The 20,368-nt window shown below is 37.8% G+C and overlaps 1 protein-coding gene across 2 annotated transcripts in view; it reads left to right on the forward strand.

Annotated features, from left to right (window-relative positions):
• Nucleotides 1-20,368, forward strand: part of SLC35F1 (solute carrier family 35 member F1) — a 224,625-nt gene that overhangs the window by 194,993 nt on the left and 9,264 nt on the right. For both annotated transcript variants that reach the window (XM_068184328.1, XM_068184329.1), the window contains exons 5-7: nucleotides 2,394-2,550; nucleotides 6,806-6,858; nucleotides 11,393-11,547. In XM_068184328.1, coding sequence (XP_068040429.1) covers nucleotides 2,394-2,550; nucleotides 6,806-6,858; nucleotides 11,393-11,547 — 365 coding nt within the window. The remainder of the gene's footprint in view (nucleotides 1-2,393; nucleotides 2,551-6,805; nucleotides 6,859-11,392; nucleotides 11,548-20,368) is intronic.

Raw genomic sequence — 20,368 nt, forward strand, 5'->3', positions numbered from 1 at the left:
GCTGTTCAAGGGCATACAATGGATTCAGATGAAGAGACTGTAGCCAGACTGGGACATTCCATCTCTCAGAAAAGGCAAGAAAGAGACCAATACTGTAAAGGGGTATGAACTCTTCAGTGATATGGAGATGGTCAATACACAGTGATTTTTAAATATTTCTCTGAAAATTATGGGATGACTAATATGATTTTGAAGTATTTAGGGTAAAAGTTAACAGCATGAAGTACTTCTTAATTGTAGGCCAAAATTATACGGACTTTACACAAATTGATGAAGAATCCCTCAAGGTTTATTAAATTTGATGGCCTAATGCAACTTCCATCTCAGAAAACACCCAATCTACTGAGAACTGGCTGATAGAAGTCCCTCTGCACTTCCCTATTTGTTTATGCTCTCCTCAGCCACCCTGTGTTGCTGAGTACCAGAGGAGGATCCAGTGTCAGTCTGGTGCTCTGAACAGATTTCGGCTCCCTCTTCTGGGAAGGCCCTGAAGGTTGAGGCTCACGCTCAGCATGAGAGCACTTTGGGAAGAACTATCAGGGTGTGATGCTTGAGGCCATCCCATCTGTGTGAAAATGCTCAGCCTCTGAGCTCCTTTTGTTTCACAGATGCAAAAGGATGATATTTTTGTCCCAGCAGAAGCTCTAAGGTCAAAAGTTTTTTCAGCAATCCTTCCCTGAAGTGTCAATGAGTAGCTGCAATAAATACCAAAAAAGTGAACTCAGTGAGGAATCAATGGTGCCACTGTGAAATATGAAATGCATCAGGGGTATGAAGAAGTTTTGTTAAGTCGTGATGGTTATTTTAAATTAAGAACATCTTCCATTACTGATTGCAAAAGAAGACTAAAATAAGAAAAAAAAAAAAAAAAAACAACAACAACAAAACAACCAAATCATAAAAAGACAAATGGTCAAATATAAACATTTGCCAGTCAAGGAACATTCAAAACAGAAATTCAGGGAAAGGCTGGATGAGTATGTGAAAAACAAATCTAGTAGTATTGGCTAAATACACAGAAGCCACATCTTATCTGAGCTGAAAAATGTTGGAAACTAAGAGAGTATTACTGGGAATATTTTACACTTTACTCCGTTCCTATTATCTTTAAACAACTTATACTTTTCTGGTGCTTATAGCCAGTGTTGGAGATAGGATTAATAAACCCTTGGTCTGTCCTCTTATGACCGTTTTTATTATCATAAATTTCTTCTCCATAGAAACTTCAGCACTACAGTTTGGAATAATAACTGAAGGCTTAAAAGAATACCATAAAGAAAAATATTGAAAAGATAATTTTGAACCAATTAGAATATTTGGTTTCCATCTTTATTTACTGCAGTGTATATTTTACAAATCAATTGAAATAAAACTTTAAAAGACAGGGACATAAAATTTAAACCATGGCATTTTAAAAGAAAATGGGATTCCTTTTTTAAAAAATACTTTGTAGTACTTCAGCATTTCTGCTGAAACTTTAAAAAAAAAATCCATTATAACCCAGCATTTCAGAATATGGTTCTGCAGCAATATCTGACAGCTTTGTGAAGCTGTAGCTCTTGTAGAAATAATTTAACAAGCCATATGTGCAGAGGGAATTGCATACACCAGTTTGCAAAACTAGGGCCTCAGTTTTCAAGCTGGAACTTGATCTTGATCAAATGTCGCTTCAGCTCTCCCCAACACTCAAAAATAAAATCTTCCAAGACTTAAAAAGATTTCAAGCAGTCTTTGATAACAAAAGTGTTTTAGTAATTCTGTATACCTAAAGGTATTGAAAATACATCTTTGCATGCATTAGGCACTGCTAAGTTAATTGAACCTCTTTTAAATATCTGTCCTTATCATCACCCTGTCTACGCCCCATCCTTCCTCCTCTTTTTCTTGTCAAACAGCTCCATGTGAGAATGAGGTCAATATTAGGTTGTAATGATTTCTTCACTCATTTCACAGGTACACAGAATTTTTCAGTTGTCCTCAGATCTAAGTACTGAACATGTTTTAGACTGGTTAAATTTCAAGATGAGATGCAAACTGCTCTATAGAGCTGAGTCACATTCTCTCTGCAAAGAAAAAAAAAAGTAGTAATAATAAAGTAAAAAGGATCAGTCTCTGAAGAGTTCCACTTGGATTCTATACTTTTTTTTACAAGTTTTTTAGAATTTTTTGGGTCCTTTTTTTCTACAGCAATGAATATGCACTCCCTCTGTCTGTCTGAGGCTGGTGTATTGAATGAAAACTCTTCGAATGACAGAATATTTGCATTCAGTTTATTAACCCAGATAAGGGCTACGTAGTGACTGATGAATGAATCTGTAGGGAAGAACATGCAATGGTTTTGGACAAAAGGTGGTTGTTTTGAGGCATTCTGATTTTTTTCTATTTATCCCTAGGTGAAAATAAACTGATAGGGGACCTCTTAGTACTTGGTGGAGCAACACTGTATGGCATCTCAAACGTCTGTGAGGAGTACATCGTCCGAAATCTGAGTCGAGTGGAATTCCTGGGCATGATTGGACTCTTTGGCTCCTTCTTCAGTGGAATTCAGCTGTAAGTGGGCAGGTTTGAGACCACTAAGGCTCAAATAAGGGCATCTGTGGGCTCCATTGAGATACACCAACCACTCCTTCAAAATTAGCCCTTTCCTGTGGAGAGTCGATGTCCTCCAATCTTGGAATTTGCATTGGTTTTCATATTTCAAATTGATGATTTAAGTAATAACACAATTTTTCCCCAAGTACTCTAATTCAAGGACCAGTGTCCTTGATTAGTCACATGAAGAAGAAGACATCTTGCAGCATCTTGCTGCTGGAGGACAAGTATATGCTCCATGTGTTAGTCTGAACTGTGGATAACAAAATCTACAGCTTCTACTTCTGTCTTATACTTTAAAAAGTTGCTTTGATTTCTAAAGAGGTAGAAAGCACATCCAGCCAGAAGGTGTTTTACTGGTTCACTTTGTTCTGTGTAACTGCATTATAATATGGCAGAAATAATGAAAAAGCCTTTAAGAAAATAGCCTTTTCACTTCAAAAATATTTAGCACATAGGAGATTGTTACATGGATTTCAGGATCTACAGAGTCTGGTCTATCCACATGTACCTAATGAGCATCTCAACAGCAAGCCTAATAGTTGAAAGGTGGTTTCCAGTGTTGCAGTACTGTGACTGATGTAAAAGTAGCTCTGCAAGATTGCTGCATTTTGTGCAGGTCTGTCACTGGTGCTTGTAACACAGAATGACTTTTGATTATTAGTCCAAAACAAGTTGCTTCTCTACAGATCTAAACTGCTTCTAAGAAGTGACACTGATCAAAAAACCACAGCCCATCAATTCCTACTTCAATAGTTCTATTATTTTTAGCTAGAATGCTTAATATATTTCTTTGGGATCTGAACAAGTGTCTTAAATTTATTTATATTAACTAGCTGCCATAAAAGAAGTTCCCTTTTAATAATAGGGAATTTAAGAGCATAGAAATGTGCCTAGTATATTTGGCTAAAGCATTTTTATATGTTTGTGATTAAGTAGATACTAACATTCTGAGGACATCAAAGCAGTGCCCTTGTCTTGCTCTGTGTGTGTAAATTGTCATGTAAATGTCTCATATTCCAGAATTCAATCGTGGTGCCATTGCTCCGTCTTGACCCAAGCAGTTAGTCACAATTCAGGTTCTGTGAGCTGTTCCACTGGTGAGAATCTGGTTTGGGAATAAGGCATCCTTGTATGAAGAAGACACAACTGGAAAAAACAATAAGAAACCATTTCTTTGCTGAAAGCCCTAAGGTTTTTCAACCTAAGGTTATTCAACCTTTGGCTCATAAGTTCACTTCAACAGGTTTTTCCTCCACCAGCCACTGCAGCTTTTTGCCAATGATGCTTTTTAGGCACCTTCTGGAGACCCACACATACTTAGTTCATACGTGTGCCTTTTTCTTATCTTTACCTGTAATGAATAGCAGAAGTCACAGTTATGTGTTCACAGAGATTTAATCTAACTAAATACAACACTTACTTTGAAGAGAAGCCAATTACTCATGTTAAATTTGCAGGCTCTTTCTTTGAAAAACTACTGGCCACTGTGGTGCAATATACGACCTTTAGCTCCTCTAAACTGAAGGAGTCTAAGACTGTAACATAAACACACATAATGCCTGTTGTGGAGCAAAGGAGGAATAGCTAAGGTGTCAGGGGAAACAGTGAATTAATGAGTTGGCTGATTACCCAGACATGGTGGAAAGACAAGTTTAATATGTTGAGTATGATTAAAGCAGGGAGGAAGAATAAGAGATTAGTTTACAAGAGCTGGGGATGTCACAATTATGTAGCAAATGGAGATAAGGTTATCTGATGGAATCACATAATCATAACATGGCCTATTTTCTAGTGGCCCCCTGAAGGTCATGTGGTTCAAGCTCCTACTCAAAGCTAACTTCAAAGTTGCATCAGGTTGCTTAGGAACTCATTCAGTTGATTTCTTGGTATCTCCAAGAATGGAACTGCCAGTCATGCTGGGCAACCTGTTCCAGTGTTTGACTTTTTTTTTCCCTTGATATTTAATCAGTTTTCCACATTGCAGCTGTGTCCATTGTCATTCATCCTTTTGTTGTGCACCTCCAAGAAAAGTATGACTATCTTGTCTGTAACTACCCATTGCATAGTTAAGATGGAAAATTTATTGTTGTGTCCTCCTTTCCCCCAGCTTAGCCTTCTTTTCTTCATGCTAAGCAAACCCTGCTGTTTCAGCATTTCCTCTTGCATCCTGTCTTCTACCTGCCTGACCATTGTGATGGAATTCCACTGTAGTCTCTTCAATTTGTTATTGTCTGTCTTGTTCTGGACAGCCCATAATTGGATATAGGACTCTAGCTGCTGTCTCACAAACCACATCCTTCAGCTTTCTGGCCAGATGTTTACTGATACAGCTGAGGATGGTGTTGTCCTCCTCTGCTTCAGGGACACATTGCTGACTTGTGTCCAGGATGATGTCCACCAGGGTGGACAAGGTTTATTGCTGGAAAACAACTTTCTATCCAGTCAGCTCCCAGCCTGTACTGTTTCACAGCATCACTCCACCCCAGGTGCAGGAGTTAATACTTGCTTTTCTTGAATTTCATGAGGTTTCTTCTCGCCCTTTTCTTTAGACATCATTGTACATTGTCCACCCATCTAGTCCATACCTCTTGAGTCTCTGAAGATCTTTAAGGAAATCATCTTGGAAACCTTACTAAAGTAACAGTAGATTCCACCACATCCTGTCATCCATTCCTTCTCCTTTATTCACTGATCCAGTCACCTCATCATAGAAGGAAGTCATTTGGGTCAGGTTTGCTCTTGAGAGCACTGTGCTGGCTGTTCCCAGTGGCATCATCTTCTTCATTTCCTGTGAATGGCTTCCGAGTAGATTTGTTCCATAATCTTCCCAAAGGTTAGCATAACCTGGCTGGCCAGGCTATACTTTTTGGTCTGTGTTAAAAAGAATGTTGCACTTGTCTCTTTTCAGTCATCACAGACCTCTTCCAACTACCACAACCTTTCAAAATCATTGTGATTCCAATTCTTTAGTGTCCCTGGCATCACTAAATGGCCACTTCTGGCCACTTCTCTCACCCCTCTCTTTTCACAGATCATAAGGAATCGCAAGCCATAGCATACTGTTTTATGCATCTTTTGTACTGGCTAAGCAATAATATGAATGCAATGTTCCTACGTTTAAGTTATGTGAAAATTTTTTTTCCAGACCAAGAGCTTTGGTCTGTTTGTTTTCATTATATTCTTCAGGAATTACTGATAGAAGAAACATATACCTTATGCATGCAAAGACACCTATAATTTAGTTATTTTGCAGAGATTATAGTCTTATTATTCTGTACACAGTATTAGATTTGCCTCACATCAGCAGCAAGAAAATTAGAATTTCCAGGATGCAAGTCTTTAGACTAGATTAATCTGGAAAGTGCTGAGCTCCTGTAGTTTTACTATTAGATTTGGTCTTCCACATGCCACCTTTGATACTAGATACTTTGTTTTTCAATCTATATAATTCCATGTTTTATACTTGTTTAAAACAGTGTCCAGACCAGCATGCTGAGTTCTGCACAGCCAGATTTATCTGGAAATCACACAGACAGGGAAAGCAGTTATCTGAGCAAAGACCTAGCTTGGGAGATATCTTATCTCCAAGGGTCTATTTGACCTGGATTGGGAAGAGCTGACTTGTTGCCACCTTAGAATTTTATGGATCTGTGACTTTGATGTTAATGTACAGTGCAAGATTTACAAGATACTGAGATTTTTGCAGTTTGCCCATCCTTTGCTTATTATCCTGACTTTCACTGCTGTGACTATTTGGTTTCTCTCAGTGTGTAACAAATCAGTGTATGCTTCTCAAACCAGCCTGTGATATCTATTTATTTTACACTGCAGAGCTACTCTGAAGTGTGAATAACTCAAATAGATACCTTATTAATAATTAGCATTCAAAAGCTTTCAGAATATTAAGTCAGAAAAATACAAGAGGATTGAACATTTAGGGGAATGGGCATGTAGAGCAGGTATATAGAGAGCTGGAAATAAACCAGGGAAAATTGTATGCTATCACATCTGATTATTGTCCTGAAGATCTTTCAAATACACAGCACAGGGATAATGCCAGAGTAGATTAGCAAACTCTTGCTTGCGTTTGGTTCCTACAGAGATTTTTTGTTATAGGGTTATTTATGTTGTTTTGTCCAGCATTTGAATTCAATGAGTGGAAGTAATTTGTGTTCTCTTCCATCAAATTTTACCTTCTCTTCTCTTCTAGTGCAATCATGGAACATAAAGAGCTGTTGAAAGTCCCCTGGGATTGGCAAATAGGTAAGAACACACTACCTCATGGAAGATAGTTGCTGAAGGAGGCGTGGAGACAGCCAGTGTTTGGGGAGGCGGGCAGAGAGTTTCAGGGGAGCCAATGTTTGTGACTTTTCCACTGGTTGCTACCAAAGGTTGAGCTACATGCCTCATAACTGTTCTTAAATGATCTGTCCTCCACTGCTGTCTTGTGCCTTCCTTGCACGATTAGGTTAAGCGTATGAATGCTGTAAGAGAACCATTCAGACAGCCATGAAGTAAAACAATAATGGGGTCCCAGTTCTAAGATTCAGTGCAACACTGGGGCAATAAATGAGGCAGTCATTAAGAGCCAAACCTTTTCAATGAAAGCCAAAGAAAGAAAATGGAACCTAACAAAATAACCTAAAAAAAGGACTCGCAGTGCATATTATAGCCTCATAAATTCACTTCCAGGAGGAACATTTCTGTGTGGAAGTGTTTTAATTGCTTTCCAAATAGACTTGGTGGAATAAAGCAGATGTGTCCTTTAGACAGGTTTTGGGAGCATCGTGCCCAATGAAGCAGTTATGGTGTTCTGCCAAGCAGGGGATTGCATTTTCCCATCTCAATTTGGAAGCTGAGTTTATGTCTCCCTTCTAACTAGTCCAATGAATTATTTGGTTTAAAATCAAACTGATACTTAGGGGAGTCCCTATAATCACTCCTTCACCATTTATGACAATAGAAGAAATAAAAGAATACTAGTAGCATAGAACTGATTGATTGCAGAGGATTCAAGCTTTGGCAATCCATTGACAATAGCTCTTTACCTAGTTTCAGACTCAACATCAAAATGACAGCTCAGAAGTGTGCAAAAACAACTGATTATGTGGGGAATCCCTGAGGGGAGGGGATACAAACTGTGGAATACAGCTGGTTTCTTTAAACTTGGTTTGCAATTTCCTTTCATCATCTTAAACCTTGATAAATACAGCACATTTTTCACAAAACATTGCACCTAGAAATCTTGGAAATTTGATGGTTGAGCTGTAAAACTAAGTGACAAATCAATTTATAGTATCCATGGAGAAACACACTCAACTGTGTACTATAAGTGTATTGGCCTTCTTTAATCTGAGATAATTAGCATAATTGCATCAGTGTTTGTTTATATTTCATGACAAAGAGCTTAGGGACATAATTAATCTGGTACTGATGATACCAGTGGTCATAGTGAATTAATCTACTGTCCATGTAAATGTCATATATACTTCCATGAGATTTCTGTTCAAACTCAGTATCAGTGAAATGTGCTATTAAAATAAGGTCTTACTTCATCTGATGCTGCCAAAATGTCCCTGAAAGTTGATTACTAATTCTGAGGAGTCCTTAAGCTTCACAAGGCTGAGATCATCTTAGCAAAAGCATCATAGATATGTACTTGTTTTGTTAGAGCAATAATTGGAAATGTGGTGTAGTTGAGCATGGATTAAATGGTGACAGTTCTGTAGTTCTTCCCTGGCCTCCACTGTACCTGGTGTACTTTCCATTGCATTGGCAGTGATACAAGATTGTCAAAAAGTGATTGTGATTGACAAATCTGTATCAGGGAGTTCACAGCCTTGTCCTGAGTAGTTATCCACTGTTGACAAACTCAAGCCTGCAGTCCAGCAGAGTTAAATCATCAGCCTTCCAAATGGTGGTGATAAAGTCACAGCAGGCAACCTAATAAATAAATCAAGGTGGCCTGTTGCCATCTGCCATAACTGTGCTTTTAAGATCAAACGAGCTACCTTTTAACTGATGCAAATGATTTTTGAATATAAAGATCTAAAGCCAATCTGTTATGTCTATCATGTTTAAAACAGGCTGTGGCCCTCCTGGTGTTAATTTGGGAAATTGCCCTGATACATATCATCATCTTTACACTTAGTGTGAATCACTACGTAGCTCTGTTTGTATCCTTGAAGGTTTAAGTATTAATACTTGCTGACAACCAGACTGAAAGGAGGATGATTTTAAGTTTTGAGAGAGTGGTTTCATAAGAGACCATGACAAGTTTTATAGCGATAGATGAAATACTAACAAATAAACTCACATCAGTTTTATTTAAGAGAAAAGCCAGTTTGTGGCTCCAAGGAAGTGTCCTTTGTTACTGGGGGTTTGAATATTTCTGAATGGTCTTTGTTCCAAGGCAGTATGGAAGATCATAACTGATTCCATTTCATGACAATTAAACATTTGCTTTTGGAGTAAAAGCACAAAGGCAACATTCGTGCATCATTGCACCATGCAACATTCCACCAGCTTGTTCAGGAACACAACCAGAAATTTTTAAGTCATGTTCGTCTCTGTCCTACTTGGGCTGTATTGGAGTGGTCCCTAGGGACAGATCCTGCCCATTTGTGTGAAGACACCAAGTGTAAAGAGAAAAGGAGAAATACTGAGGGACTGGGGTTTGTTCACCCTGTGGAAAAGAAGTTACCTACAAGGAGGTTATCAAAAGGACAGAGTCGAGGTCTTCACAGAGGTGCATGGCAGGAGAATGAGAGACAACAGACAGAAGATCAAATGACAGATTCAGACTGGATACAAGGAAAATCTTCTTAATACTGAGGGCAGGCAGGCATCAGAGCAGGTTGCCCAGAGAGGTTCTGGAGTCTGCTGGGACTGCAGCACTAGAGGTGATTCCCAAGGCTGCTATTTGCACTGCATGGGTACCTGAGGAGGCTGAGGCTCCAAGCTGTTGACTTAAATATATTTTCAGTCTCAAAATTGGCCCTCTAAGAAGCAATATCTGAAAATCATATGATGTTAATTTCACTTGTTTATTGTCACCACTAAATGCCACCCAGCTGGTGGATATTACATATATTTTGAAGCTGTAAATGAAATGCCACTTTATATTCACCTCTGCTAGGACAGCTGCAGTTTAAGCAATTTTCCACTGGAACTGAAATGCCCTTTGGAAAAGCAACCTGTGAAGCTGGCTGTCAAATAACGTGAACACCAAGGCAGTACCATAAAATTATACTGTAAGTCAAGTGCATAAACCAGCGAAGTTGTGTTAAATCCAGACAACCAGAAGCTTGGTGGACCAGCTGGTGATTTGCAGACTGTACTTGGACAATGCTGACTTCTGATCCAGAATGGCTTTAGTGCCTGACCTATTCTTCTTAAGCCTGAAAGAAAAGCTGGATTAATGCTCCTGTATGCAAAACAATTTCCCACTGACCAAAACTACACTCCATATGGTGCAATCATTTGCCCGCTACAGAAGAGTCACAGAGTTTAAATAAAGCAGCTTTCAAGCACTGCCTAAAACTTAATTCAGTTACCAGTATACAATGTACACCTTATAAATTTGCTACCTATGGGTAAAAGCAATTTTTAGCATGATTTTCCATATTCTGGATATAAATTCAAATTCTTTATCATGCCATAACAAGTATGGACGCTGATAGTTTGTGTCTGCTGCATTTGTTTCAGTTGAATGTACACTTCAGTTTGTATGCTTCCAAAGGACCCAATCTATCTATCACAGCTGGTTTTGTCCTTTAGATAGCTTTTCTAAAGAATGTTTAACTAAATGGATCCACATGCAGATATATGGCCATTTTATGCCTTTTTTTTTTATCCTTTATAATCCCTTTCAGGACTTTGGCAATCAGATTTTCTAAAGCTTTTAGTCAATAACATGTTCTGAAGAGCTGGCATGAGTCTAAATTTAGGCTTATGCACATATCAGCTGGGAATTCTGCAGCATACGGTAGCCTAGGAAATATAATTTGCATGAGAATAGATGATTAAAGTGTTTGCTGTTTTTTTTAACTTCATATTGATTAATTTGCCTTGGGATTTATCAAGTAATAACTGAAGCAATGAATTTTTTTCCAATAAGTTATTTAGGTTTTTAAATTAATTTAGATTTTTACTGTAATGTATTTATATTCTATTAGTGTCTAACAATCTAATTTGTGTGAGGCACTTTGTAAATATGTAGCAGGAAAGAGTTTCAGCTCACAAAAGTTTTATTGAGGAAGGCAGAAAAAAGGAGTAGAGGAACAGAGGTGCAAAACTGTGAAGTGATTTGTCAGTTTTAGTGGCAAAATAAGACTAAGACCTCTGACACTTCAGTGCTGTCCTCATGCATTCATCCATTTGCTCATTAACTCCTCTGCAAATAATTTTGCATTCATATTTTGGGTCCATTCCCAGAAAATACCGTGTCCATCCCACTCAGCTGAACTCACTTGGTGCTGGGGACATTCAGCTCCTGCAGAGCTAGATTTGATATGTTCAAATGCATCATTATGTCCAAATCTATGTTGGACATGAGGTAGTCACTGGTAGTATAAGACACCAATTTGAAACCACTCTGCTATTATGAAGATCCCAAAGGACCTCATGCCCAGTGTTGATATGGTTTTCACTGTCTACATATGTGTATATTATTAATTTCAATTTTTCTTTGAAAAAGCATTATTCTTTCTTTTCCTAAAAACACAACCTTCCTCCTCTCAACGAAGTCATTTTTGCAGGCTGTAAGGTCGCTTTGCTTCTTGTTTCTCTTGTGCAGGCTTGCTGTACGTTGGCTTTAGTGCCTGTATGTTTGGCCTCTACAGCTTCATGCCAGTGGTCATAAAGAAAACCAGTGCTACTGCCGTCAACCTCTCCCTGCTCACGGCTGACCTGTACAGCCTCTTCTGTGGATTATTCCTCTTCCACTACAAGGTATGTGGAAATAAGAGATGTGTTTGGGTAATAGCAGTATGCCTCAAGAAACGTCAGCTAAGAATGAGGAAACAAAAGAAGCCGCCAAGCTTTGCTAGATCTAAACGGTAAAAGTGCAAGCTGATTTTTTACTTCAGGCTTCCTACACTAAAACCAATTTTATTTTATGATTTCGTGTTTTCTAAGAGAGCTTATTTGGTCTTTTTGTTACAAGCTTTAAGATCTGAGTACCTGTTCATCAGCCACTGTATCATTAATTTCATCTTACTTATCAAAGGTTGCTTTCAACCGCTGTGAACAGACCTAAGGTGGCAGCATAAGGGAAGGAGTCTTCCAAAATTCCCACAGACATTTTTTCCCTGGGAACAAGGTTGTTTCATTCATACTGATTCTGAATTCATAATTAAATTGTTCATAAATTGCACCTTTCTCTTGGCCATACCAGTGGCTTGCCTCTTATTGTAAATGCCAAAATGTGCAGCATATTTGTGTTGAAGTTAAACTTTGACCTCCTAGGTCCCCTAATATTTAAAACACCATGTGGTACAGGACCACATTTGACCTCCAGTTATGAGGAATGGCACTTCATTATCCACAAGTATGCCCTGCCACTGTTCATCCTGTGAAAGTAACATTGCAGTGCTGGAAGCAATTGCTTTCTATCATCATTTATTCATAGGAGGGAGGTTACTTGATAGCTAAATTGTGTTAGAAGGGTTAGGCAAAAGAAAGCCTTAAAATTCTAAATGTCTAATCAACTTAAATAGGATTTTGTTATAGTAATAGTACCTGCATGAATCTGAATGTGACAGTGAAAGTTCAAATCTTCAGAGTTCAACACAAAGTTGTTTGTCACTACTGTCTTTTGTTTTGGTTTTGTGGCTTTGAGAATTTTGCAGGCACAAGAAAACCAAGACTAGAAACACAAATTTGACTGCAAACACAATTTAGGGCTTGCCTGCTGCTTTGCAGGTCTGTCTCATGGTGATACCATGTCTCCTTCTTTCTGCCTCACACTTCAAACCCAAAGTGTTTGACATTAGGTGTTATTTGAAAACTATCTCCTGTAAATTATATTATTTGATACACACAGACAAATACAATTAGTGGTGTTAGTCCACTGTTTCTAAGAAAAATTACTCAATTACACAGTGAAAGACAAATGTTATTCTGAAAACAGTGGAGGTGGTGTACTAGCAAAATGAAACTCCTGTAGAGGGAAAGACTCAAAAGGAAGCAGCGGGTGAACAGCTCTGTGCTCAGCATTGCTCAAACCTAACAAAAAAGGCAATTTTGCAAACACAAACTTTAAAGTTCAGACGCTTGAAAGGCAAAAGGTAAGTTAAAGGTTTAATTTCTTCCCTGTATCGAATTGTTGGATACATTAGCAGAGCCAGGAAGGCAGAATTTTCAGCTTTACTGACCCCCATCTTTCTAAAGTAAGTGCATGTCAGCTCCCATCCATAATGGCATGTTGGTGTCCCTCCAAGAACTGTATGGAAAAAGTGCTCAAGAGTAGAGGGCTCAGAACGGAAAGGTTTTCTGGTTGAAACCATCCATCTGTGTCCTGGTAAACTGGTTGAGTTCCACATCTGAAGTAACTGATGGTCCCCTCTGCCCCTTGCTCTAATTATTAGAAAACTGAAAGTCTCATCCTCCTATGGTTAATGTATGTATCATGCTGTTGCTTTCATAAGCATTTACCAGACAATTACTTAAACCTATCCAGGTTTTTTACCTCCACTGCTGTCCTTGGAAGACTTTCAGAACATTACATCTCCAACAGTTACAAATCTCCTTATTTCCAGCATAAATTTACTTGTGCCTGGTTTTGGCCCATTAATCTTTCTACCAAGAGTATCCATTAGCAGCAAGAATGCCCATCTCCATGGCATTTTACTCCATTGGTACATCAGTAGAGAGGAATCATATTGTCTCTCAGCCCTTAGTTCACTAATCAGAGCAAGCTGTTCTCTGCACCTCACCTGGCTGGATTTCATCCTCCCTGGGCCAGCCCCTTCAGCTCGAGGTCCTGGTTCCTCCAGCACTTGGTACAATGCTTTTTACTCTGTTTCTCCAGGAAGCCAGTTACCCCATAGATAGCAAACCAGCACTGGCCTTTTTCATCACTGCATTTCTTTTGTAATTTATATTCATCCTGCACTCCATACAACTCACGTGTCTCTCCTTTCTTCTTCCCAGCTGAAGTGTTGAAAAGGAGAAGACCTTTGTAAGGGCTTTTTGAAAGGTCTTTTACCTGAAATGCAGCATCAATTTCTCAAGCTGTCAGTGTCTCCTTTCACACACTTCAAACTTACATTGCAGATGAAATTTGAAGAGAGAGACTATATGCAAAAATCATGTAGATTTAAAAGTCCACTTACTTATTTGGTTTCTTCTTTAGTTACCATGTTTTTGGTTGTGCTCAGATTAACTCCTCCTTTTCTTTATGGTTTGCTATCAGGTATCATTTTATCTGAGGAAGCGGAACTGTGAAATGTGTGACTTGCATTCAATAATGAAGTCTAATATGTTGGCATGAAATGATCTGAATTAATTCCCTTCCTAGGACTGTGCACACTTGCTTGTTTCCTAGCTTTTAAAGAGCTGTTTTGTTCCTAGCCCAGCTGTACATCTCCTGCAGCTCCTTCTGCTTTTTTTCTGCACTGAGCAATGGGCACAGCCCCACGTCACTAGCAAGCAAATGGGTTTATGCTCAGGTAGGATCAACTGAGTGATTTAGAGTCCCTTGCAGAATACCATTTTATGAGGCTTTCAAAAAACAGTTGTGATTTTTCCCTATGCTGCTACTTTTGTCACCAGATAGGTTTATTGCACCTATAGCAGTAGATCTATGAAAATCCATGGAAAATGCAGGAAATTAGTTTAACTGAGCTTTTGAAATTTAGAGCTTTTGAAACCAAACTGAAGAGAAGATTGTCTTTGAAGTGTTTTGATTCATTAGCATTTCATTTTTATATAATACAGCCTTGCAACATCATTGCATGCAGGACATGAGTGAGTTTATAAACAGCTGCATCTCCAGTCTTACCCCACATGCAGGCTTCTTCTTAGCACACTGAACACTTCCCAGTCCCATGGAAGCTGGAAATTCAGCCTGTCAACTTGACACAAATCTAACGATATATGTGTAATTCAAGATGTTAATTTTCCAATATTTTATTGTATTAAAATGTAAAAATATATCTCTTTCAATTGGAGATAGATTACTAGATTGTAATGCATCATTCTTAAAAGTTCTTGCATCCCTCAAATAAAAGATGTCTTTTTAGTTCTTCTGTAATCAAAAATTGATTTCAAATATTCCAGCGGATGGAGAAATGTGTCTGGCCTCTTTGGTAGCACTCTTTGGTAGCAGAATATCCACCATTGCCATAGCATTTAAGTATACAACATCATATCTTCTTTTTTTTTTTTTTTTTTTTTAATTCTCACCATATTGAGATGTGTTATGCAATTTTTGTGTTCAAAACCTTCCTAGCTGGTCTGTTCTCATTTTACCTTCTTTTTTAGCACAAGTAACGGGACTGTCCTTGGCCATTCTTTGTTATGGATACATGGAAATGAGTGGTGCTAAAAAATTCAGGGCCACCTCTCTGGGTGCACAGAGTTAGAATTTTTATATGAATATGGGGGCATTTTTTCGTAGGAGTATTATTTTACATTTCAGTCTCAGCCTTAGCTCTTTTGTTATATGAACTTTTAGACTTGTTACTTTTCCTTTGCAAGCTCTATGTTGTCTTTAGTCATTCTAAGCAAATTAGGTTCTCACTAAATAATCTAAGCAGTTTATTTTATATTTTCCAGCAGCTAGAGCATGAATACTGATTGTGTTCTAGACCAGCAGGTTGAGTCACACTATATTATATCATTACCTAGCAAGCCAAGCACAATCAATTACATTATGCCATGGCAAATTCATTCATGACTTTATCCAAGATACAGCTATAAAAATTCAGAATTTCTGGATATAGTAGCAATTCCCAAATGAAGAAAATGCATATATTTCATAGTGAATCAGGGAAGTCATGTATCTTGATTTAGAATCTCAGAGAGTATCTGTGACAAAGGACTTGGATAGACAGATAAACATGATACTCAAAACCTTCCAGGACCAGAAATCTGAAATTATACTAGTTGAAACCTCATTTGCTGATACTAAGTGATGTTTCTAAAAATCACTTTTCAATGGTAATTCTAGCAGTATCCATCCAATGGGAAGACAATCTTCCCATTACATCAAGAAACAAGCCATGAAGACTGGGGTTTTTCCAGGTGGAGAAGAGAGGGTGAAGGCTGGGGGAAGGGTGTTCCTGATTTTTTTTGGCTAGCATAGATCCTGAGCAATGCCTGTGAATTTGGGATTTACATAGTCTTCACTCTAGTGAAAATTTCACCCTTGCTAAAAATATGTATTGAAGCCAGTGTGAATTTTTCTGCTGTCCTTGGTGTGCTACATTTCATTTTCCTAAATTAGGAAAGCCTGCCACTCAAGGAATAATCTTTAAAAAAAATCAGAGTTTCATGATTATGCAGATGGAACCTTTCTTTTTGACCTTGACTCTATATGCTTCAGGCAGGCCTGGATTTTCTTGGGGCATGATGGATAAAAAGTCTGTGGTTTGACAGCAGGAGTTAAACAAAATTGGTTTGGTTTGGGGGAGGATTGTTTATTACTTTGATTTTTATTTGGCAGCCATTCATAAACATCTGAGAGACTTTTCTGAGACCTCTGACCTAACTGAGAAAATACTTCAGTTTATATTCTCACCTTTTTTTTTTAACTTCCCTGAAAGTATAAGCTGAAGTCACTAAGATCCTATTCTTTGCTTGCACTTGTTAGGGAGCTAACACCCACCTATTTTAAACTTTGGCAGTGGTGTTGTCAGTGGTGCTGTCAGTGGTGCATCATTATTTCTAGGGAAGCAGGCAGTGCAGGCTAAAAAGCTGTTTTCTACACTATCGCTTTCTCAGTCATATACTTAAAGACATTTTCCTGATGAAATTGGGTATGCAAGCTGCTTGATCCATAAACTTTCTGTTTTAATGGAATTTAATCGCACAGGGCTTTTATCCTTGTGAATGCTTCTAAGCCTATGATAATAATGAGGGTAAGTCATATTACTAGTTAATTCTTTATGTCATTGGTAATGTGCAAAAAAAAAAAAACAACTCTGTTCATGTTTCCTTTTCTTTTCCAAAGTACTAAATTTCTTACAGTGGGAGTCCCTCTCAATAGCTCTGCTCCCATGAAGCTGTACTTTCTACATGCCTTTCATCTAAGCAGAATAGTTTTCGAATTTCTTTAAATTTATTTATTTCATTGGTTAGCTATTTGAATTTCCTCCTCCAAATTCTAGTCAATTAGAAAATAATTAGGTATCTATCTTTAAAGAGCTGCCTTGAGGTGGAAAAGAGTTAAGTGTGTCTTTGGTCACATGAATTCCTGTAACAGAAAGGGCCCCATCCACTCACCCTTTTTGTGATGGTGCAGGATGGCATACAATAAAAAACCTATGAAGTAAAATGACAGAAGAGATTAGAAGCTGGAAAACAAAGTGCCTCCCACCAAGATGTTGCACAGTCTGACAGATTTTTAACAACACAGTATGGATATGGAAGCTTTTTCAAAATACTGCATTTGTAAAAGGATGCCTTCCTTTCACAGTGCTATCTTGCAATAGATCTATTAGTTCCAAAGCATGAATAGTGAAACATGGATACTCACTCTTTGGAAGGCATCAAGAAAGGTCTAAATGATGTGGCATTCATATTGCAGAAGTTATGATAAAAGCTTTTATTTCAAATATATTTTTCAGACACCAGCTCATCATAAATGTAAAGTTTTTTTAGCTTGTTTTCAATGCTTTTATCTTGGGATTTTTTTCATTTGGTCTCATGTTAAAAGACTGCACACAACAGAACTGATTTGAAGCTCTCTAGGAAAATACATTTTTGTTGAAAATGCCTAATTATCAAAACAGAAATGCTAAGAATACATCTTGATCTTGGAATACTCCAAAGCAAGCACCACGCCTTTTTATTGTGGGTAGCTTCTGAATCACATCTTTCTATCTCTTAGTGTCACACCTTCCTGCATACCTCAAGTGTTAAAATGTAAAATTTAAGGAATTAGTGAAGAAATTATTAGGGAATTGTTCAGGGATCTCTTAAATATACCAGAAGAGTACATTGTGAAGTGTATCTTTCACAATCTGAAGGAAGTAAATAGCTTTTAATTTCTACCCAGTATGAGAGCTCAAACATATTAGGGGAACTCTTCCTGGTACTGGAATTAACTCTTGAATGATAAATCTTCAACAAAGCCATATTGATTTTAAAGGTGCTGGAAAAGGAAAGGTGGGAGATCACAGCAATAAAGATGCATAATATCAAAGAACCAGCAAATGGATTGCAAACTGCAGAGAGCAAAAAATATTGTAGCAAATAACAATCTTTTTCTTTGTCACAAGAAAAAGTGCAGATGGAAAAGGCATAATGAAGTCATCTTATCTAAAGAGATGGATCTTACTGACAACATACTTTTTCTAAATGATGCTCAATGAACATGAAAGCAAAGACCAAGAGGCTAAGTTTCATAATTACTTGTGGAAAAAAAAAAAACAGCATAAATAAAAACCTCAGCATTTCCCAAGACAAGCATATTTTTGAAGACAAGGGAGTACAATTAATGTGTTGAGTTACATATCTCAGCAATAATTTGCAACCCAGGAGAGAAAGACAAAAAAAAAAGTTATGAATTAGCAAGGCAGCAGTTGCATTCAAAAACTTAAACAAGGTTCAGCTACTGAAAATCTACAAGATTTTGAAATTATGATTTTTTAAATTGAATGCTATTTTCACCTTTGCATAGGGGAACAAAGACTAGAAGTTCCTCAGAGATGTAGACAGAATCATCGTTGAAAGAAAATGCTAAGGGTTAAATGCAATAATTTCATTATAAATTTGGAGATCTGTTACAAAACTGAGTAAACTTTATTTCAAGAAGTGACCAGAAAAGAAGGTAGAATATTTAGGAAGTGTGTAGAGAATTATGTGTGGTCTACACATCATGCCATGGTCTATGAGCTGCCAGAAAGGAACATACATAAAATCTGTTTTGTTATACAAATGGATTGAAGTGCTTATTCCAGTTGTGCCTCCTAACAGCCAAATCAGTGAATGCTACTGACATACCGGGTTAAAACATCCACATCAGCTTCTCTTTCTTACCAGAATGCAGGAATGGATCAACACTCAAACAAAACATCAGTTAGAAAACATAACTTTTACATGCTTTCAATCTAAGCAGTGGAGTATTTTATTAGCTTCTATAACATCTACAAAAACATCTTCTTTTTGTCTAAACTCCCCCTTCCCACTAAACTGGAAGCTTTCAAACCCATGATGTGGGATAGATGCTTGACATCAGCACTCCTGATGTGCAATTTTATTAGCTGGACTAAACTTCTGGAATTATTCCCACCACCTACATGAGTTAAGTTTAGCAAAGAATACTGTTAAAAAGGCTCATAATGAATCTGAAGGAGATTTTTAATAGCTTTAACTTTTAGAAATCTGAATTTTATACCTTAAGCCTTAAGGACAAGAGGACGACTTGTAGGGGAGTACTCCAGATGCAACTGGACAAACCATCTGTTTAAAAAATTGTTAGAAATAAACAGAAAACAAGGAATCGCAAAACAAACAAACAAACAAACAAAAAAGCAGCTAATACTGTGCAGGTAAAATAAAGAAGGAGTGAAGTCTAATTACTGTAAAAGATAAACCAAGCTTGGCAATGAAGAAGAAAGTGAAACGAGCACCAAAAAGTTCTTGTATTATTAAGAGAAGAAATAGTTTTGCTGTGCAAGGACAGTGGAAGCAAAAATTAAACAACCGTTCACTTGGCACCAAAACAAAATTGGAACCTTCTGTCATATTCAGTAAGGATGAGAGTTAATGTGAAGACAATTCACCATCTTTAATAGAAATCGAAATTAATATGTCAGAAGTAGAAACAGAACACAGTAATCTGAATACTTCAAATTTGATATGGAGTAGGCAATAAAATTGGAAGTAGACATAGTTAGGAACATGGAGATAAATGGAAAATTGGATGCAATGCAAGCTTGTTCACACAAGACAGATAATCCTGTCTAAATCTGATGTCTGTCCGATAATTTAACAGATTTTTATAGGGAAAAGGCAAACAGTAGATCTAATGTGCAAGGCTTTTGTACAGTGCAGCACACAAAATGTGTTAAGCTAATGTTTAGTTAAGCTAAAGAACAGGATTAGTGATGTAAAGATTGGAAGCCAGGTGAGAAACTGGCTAATGAGGATAAAGGACAAGGCAATGTGCTGAGAGAAAACAGCATGCTCGAAGGAACTCAGTGATGGAGGTCCCAAAGAGTTGGTCTGAAGACCAGTCTTGTGTAGTGACCGTAGTAATAGATTTGGCACCCTCAGTAGGAAGAAGAATTAGAATGATCAGGCAACTAGAACTGGCTGACATTGAGAAATGCTGTGAAGCACAAAGTGCGAGGCAGTGTCTGTGGCAACAGATGGGAAGAATTTGAGCACGGTTGTGACAAAGCTGTTTCCAAACGAGTCTGTCTAGGTATTTCGGGTATTGATGGAGAAGTGCTAATGCCATAGGACAGGACAACTTACCATCTCAGGGACAGTACTTTTCTAGCTGTAGCTATAGGGTTTTTTTCTGTCAGCTCAAGAGCACCAAACAGAGCTTTTCTCTTAAGTGCTCCAAAGCCTTGACAGAGTAACCATATGGCCCCTA

The sequence above is a fragment of the Anomalospiza imberbis genome, chromosome 3, assembly GCF_031753505.1.
Source record: "Anomalospiza imberbis isolate Cuckoo-Finch-1a 21T00152 chromosome 3, ASM3175350v1, whole genome shotgun sequence".
In the NCBI taxonomy this organism is placed as follows: Eukaryota; Metazoa; Chordata; class Aves; order Passeriformes; family Viduidae; genus Anomalospiza; species Anomalospiza imberbis.